The sequence below is a fragment of the Hyla sarda genome, chromosome 6 (genome assembly GCF_029499605.1).
Source record: "Hyla sarda isolate aHylSar1 chromosome 6, aHylSar1.hap1, whole genome shotgun sequence".
In the NCBI taxonomy this organism is placed as follows: domain Eukaryota; kingdom Metazoa; phylum Chordata; class Amphibia; order Anura; family Hylidae; genus Hyla; species Hyla sarda.
Window position 1 is genome coordinate 252,454,782 of NC_079194.1, and position 4,926 is coordinate 252,459,707.

The window sequence follows — 4,926 nt, forward strand, 5'->3', positions numbered from 1 at the left end:
GGATGATGACGAAGACCCGCGCAGTGGTCTTCAACCTGCGGACCTCCAGATGTTTCAAAACTACAACTCCCAGCATGCTTGGACAGCCGATGGCTTTCCGGGCATGCTGGGAGTTGTAGTTTTGTAACATCTGGAGGTCTGCAGATTGAAGACTACTGAAAGGGATTGACAGGTGGAGAGTTCACTCGAGTATAAGCCGGGGGGGGGGGGGGGGGGGCGTTTTATAGAACGAAAAATCATGCTGAAAAACTCGGCTTATACTCGAGTATATATGGTAAATCAGTCTTGGTACCTGATGGGAATGTTTCAGTAGGCGCTAGTGAGAGGTAGCAGTAATGTTGCTCCCAGAGGAACTGGGAGGGTACCTTAAAGTAACCACTATAGCACCTGAAAGAAAATATGCATTTTGTGTACAGGAATTGATACTTCTGTACAATAACACTCTACACGGTGTTGACATTTGATGTCAGCAGACACTTTATTTATTAGCACACTAAGGTTACATAATAGCAGCACAATGTAAAGATATTCCAGGTAATGTTTACCTGATAGCAAGGTGTACACTTTTGCACACAAAATATATTACTATGTGGATATTTACAGTAAAAAGACACACAAGGATCAGCAGTCCACCTGTGTTATGAGTCCATAATATAACACGGCTGTACCAAGGCCGGGCACACACTTACACAGATCTCCTCGGACAAGGAGTCTCTCGGCCAGGGGCCGGGCAAAAGCTTAAGTGGTTACGTTGCTAAACCAGAAACTTTCATGGCATAGTCCTGCCAGGCACTTTGCTTCTTGTACAGGTGATATCAGGAACAGAACAGTCTGGTGAGAAAACAAAATTAATACAAGCAAAATAAATAAATAGCTCTACACAGGGTATCATCAGGATTCCCATCCTCACCGGTCTGACTGCTTCTTGCTTTGGGACATATAGCGAGGAGCGTGAGGTGAGGACTCCCTCATGGGATGAATTGCAGTGTCCCATGAAACATTAGTGAGCCTTGACTGTGAAACAGAGGGGTTAACGCTCACCACAAAGTTAATGGCCGCTGCTGAGGTCACTAGGAACACTGTTGGTGCCGGTTGATCCGGCCTCACCTCCTTAAGTGGAGTAGGATGCGGCACTTCCGTCGGTGCCTGTTGGTCAGGCCAAACCTCTGGGCATGGAGTAGGCCTAGGCACATCTGTGGTTGGTGCCCACTGTTTAGGCCACACCTCCTCAGGTGGAGTAGGCCTGGGCACATCCTCTGCTGGAGCTGCTGCAGAAGAATAAGACTTTGGCAGATACTTAGGATGCATAACAGGTGCTCTGAATCCTTCCTCTTCATCGGCTGTGTTGGGCAGCCTCATCGGCCGGATACCATGTGGGTCTGCCTCCCAGTCATCCGAGAGGAAATAAGTAAAAGGAAGTTGAGTAGGATTCTTGGGACTCGTGACTGCTGCAACCCATTCACCCCGCAGACTTTGGACAGGGGTGTAATCAACGTTCTCTCCCCACTCCAGGGAGTGATAACTTTTGGGCAAATAGTCCCGTTGAATGGCCCTTCTGTTCACCAGGATGGTTCCCCCATGTCTGCAATCTAGGAGGGTACCAAAACCTCTGGCTTTATCAAATTTCACCACGGTCACACGTTGGCGCTCAATGGGTGCTTCACCCTCTCGTATGTAGTCCAACATTCTTATATACAGAGCCTCCAATTTTTTTGTATCACTCTGCTGCTTCACCCTTTCTTCATATGAGAGGCGCTTCGGCTCATATCGCTCTCGGTGTTCAGCCTTCAGCTTCTCCATTATACTGTCAATTTCAGCCTCCCTGCGGGCCCTTTCTAACTGAGCTGTGGGGACCGGAGGATGGGACTTCCCTGGCTGGGGAAGAACATGGTCCCATATGTACTGAATTAGCTCAGGCTCATCGCCGAACAGCCATTTCGGGAGAGGGGATGAGCGTGGGCGTGCACTCGGCAGGGTGACTTGGGACAAGGGGATCTCTGGCTCTGGGCTGGATGGGGAAGAGCAATTGGCTTCCGCCAGGGTACTCACATCCGAGTCTTCCGTCAGGATCTCGGCCCAAGACCACCATGTCCGGTGGTGAGGGGACAGTGTCACCGGTGATGTCGCCTCTGATGTCCCGGGTGGTAGCCGGCCACTCGTCGTCCTCCGGTAGCTGTGGTAGGTTGTAGGCCTCCTCGGCCCCAAGGGACAACTGCTGCAAGCGGTTGGCAAGATCCTGAAAAAGTTGCGCTGCGGCTGCGGCAACTTTTCTCTGAGTCGGCGCCATCTTAGGACTCTCTTCATGTGTAGCACTGGTTCCACCTTGTCTGTACTCCTCGCTGCCATCTCCAGACTGTAGAGGTATGGCCGCTTGGCTTCTTTTATATGGGGCTCCCACAGGATGGCCGCCAGCGGAAGGACGTCATCAGTGCAGCTCTGACTTCCTGTCCCCAGGCAAACACAAGCAAAAGATTACAGTTCTACTTCGGCATTGCAACGTGTACTTGGTGTCCATGCACAGGGGCGGGTCACAGACCAGCGCGGGACATTTTTGCGCGCTTCTCTGGTTAATCTTTAACTCTTTGAGGTACTTGTTGCAGTGTAGAGCTCAGCATGGCTTGGCTGCGAATTATACACATGGCCACAGAAAGACAATCTTCACCTCCCACCTTACTTTTTCGTTTGCCCCAGTTAAGCACAATCTCGACAGCAAAGTCCCGTGCACTTCTGGGCTTAATTTTAATTGCTTATGCTACAATTCCGGACAGTTCATATAGCACATTTCTTGATAGGGGGAGGACTATGGCCTTTGCAATAATGGTGGCTGAATAGCTGTAGGCACACACCCGTATCCTGTTCGTGATGCCAAAAGAGTTGTGGTGATGGGGTGGTGCTGGTGATAGTGTAGGGTATATTGGTGTTAACCCTTAATTGTCGTGACGCCAGGGTGAGGTTTCCTCAATGTAATGGTCCTACCGCCAACTGTCCCACAAACTGCAGGGAGAAATAATGGAATGTCCACAGAAGATTTTATGAAGTAAACTTGAAGTAACTTTACTGTATATTTTATGCAACGGCATGGAACATAACAGTCTTTTGAGAGAGAGAACCATGGTACAGGTTTCTCACAGTATGCCGGGACTACGGGATCAATGAGTTTTGTTTGCTAGCTACTGTGCTACTATTTTTAGTAGTTTGAGCTTGAGTAACTCACGTTTAGTGGCTGCGGATTCTTAGGCTTTGGGCCTAGCTTGAATTGAGGATTTGTGCTGAGATGTGCTTCTCTGATAATCCAGAACTAAGAGTAAGAGCTGCTGCTTCAATGTCCAGCTGGAAGAGAGAGAATTTAGTGGCTGCAGCCCCTTATATATTAAGGGGGTGGGACAAAGCTCATTGGTCAGCATAACCTGTCAGTCCTGACCAAGTGAACTCTGGGTATCACATGACCCAAAGGTCCTTAAACAAATAATACAATTAATTTAAGGCACATGACTTCTAAGGTCCTATACAGAGGTATTCCTATATAACATATTAAATATATAAATACATTAAATACCATTTATATGAGGCGACTAGGGGTTAGTCCTAAAGGAGAGCCCTATTGTCATGGAGAGTCTCTGGCTGAGGGGACTTTAGACAGAGGAACAGGACCAAGTCCTGTTCCGGGAGACCACATATACAGTATGAGATAAAATGTCAACTATGAATAACAACAGAAATAGATTTTACAAAAAATGTATTAGGTCCAGTGTTCGTGGTGTTTTTTGCTGGACACTCTATAATAGTACATGGGCTCCAAACTACTCTCAGCCGCTCCCGAAAAATCATTTTTTCTCAACTTCTTGTGGACCTCTGGCTTTGCTGTGACTCCTTTCCCTGGTGGTGGATCTATTCTTATCAGTTGGGCTCATGTATTATAAATCTACATTGTACCTCCCTCCTGGATCAGCAGAGGGCGCCACCACCCTGTATCCAGATCTGTAACCCTGGCATTCCTTTTTATTGGGTCAAATATCACTTTTCCAGCTCAGCCGATAAGAACAAGTGGCAGATTGTCTGAGGCTGCAAATTTTCAGTCTAAAAATTAACTTGAACTGCTGACTTCCGCAAATTATTGGCCACTTCCCCCCTTGTGCAGTGCACACTCAGCTGAGCTTCTCTTCTATATTACACAGTAATGAACACTTCCCCCCTTGTGCAGTGCACACTCAGCTGAGCTTCTCTTCTATTTTACACAGTAATGAACACTTCCCCCCTTGTGTAGTGCACACTCAGCTGAGCTCCTCTTCTATATTACACAGTAATGAACACTTCCCCCTTGTGTAGTGCACACTCAGCTGAGCTTCTCTTCTATATTACACAGTAATGAACACTTCCCCCCTTGTGTAGTGCACACTCAGCTGAGCTTCTCTTCTATATTACACAGTAATGAACACTTCCCCCTTGTGTAGTGCACACTCAGCTGAGCTTCTCTTCTATATTACACAGTAATGAACACTTCCCCCTTGTGTAGTGCACACTCAGCTGAGCTTCTCTTCTATATTACACAGTAATGAACACTTCCCCCTTGTGTAGTGCACACTCAGCTGAGCTCCTCTTCTATATTACACAGTAATGAACACTACCCCCCTTGTGCAGTGCACACTCAGCTGAGCTCCTCTTCTATATTACAGTAATGAACACTTCCCCCTTGTGTAGTGCACACTCAGCTGAGCTCCTCTTCTATATTATAGTAATGAACACTTCCCCCTTGTGTAGTGCACACTCAGCTGAGCTTCTCTTCTATATTACACAGTAATGAACACTTCCCCCTTGTGTAGTGCACACTCAGCTGAGCTTCTCTTCTATATTACACAGTAATGAACACTTCCCCCTTGTGTAGTGCACACTCAGCTGAGCTCCTCTTCTATATTACACAGTAATGAA

The 4,926-nt window shown here is 47.3% G+C and overlaps 1 protein-coding gene across 1 annotated transcript; it reads right to left on the bottom strand.

Moving 5' to 3' along the window:
• Nucleotides 1-477: 477 nt before the first annotated feature.
• On the bottom strand, nucleotides 478-3,305 carry LOC130276921 (uncharacterized). The gene is made up of 2 exons (XM_056526933.1): nucleotides 911-3,305; nucleotides 478-831 (listed from the first exon to the last, which is right to left on the bottom strand). Exons 1-2 carry the CDS (start codon nucleotides 2,344-2,346, stop codon nucleotides 816-818), a joined length of 1,452 nt encoding a protein of 483 aa, XP_056382908.1. The 5' UTR covers nucleotides 2,347-3,305; the 3' UTR covers nucleotides 478-815.
• Nucleotides 3,306-4,926: the final 1,621 nt, after the last annotated feature.

Coding starts and splice junctions, on each gene's coding strand:
- LOC130276921 (XM_056526933.1), bottom strand. CDS start 2,346: ATGGCAGCGAGGAGTACAGACAAGGTGGAACCAGTGCTACACATGAAG.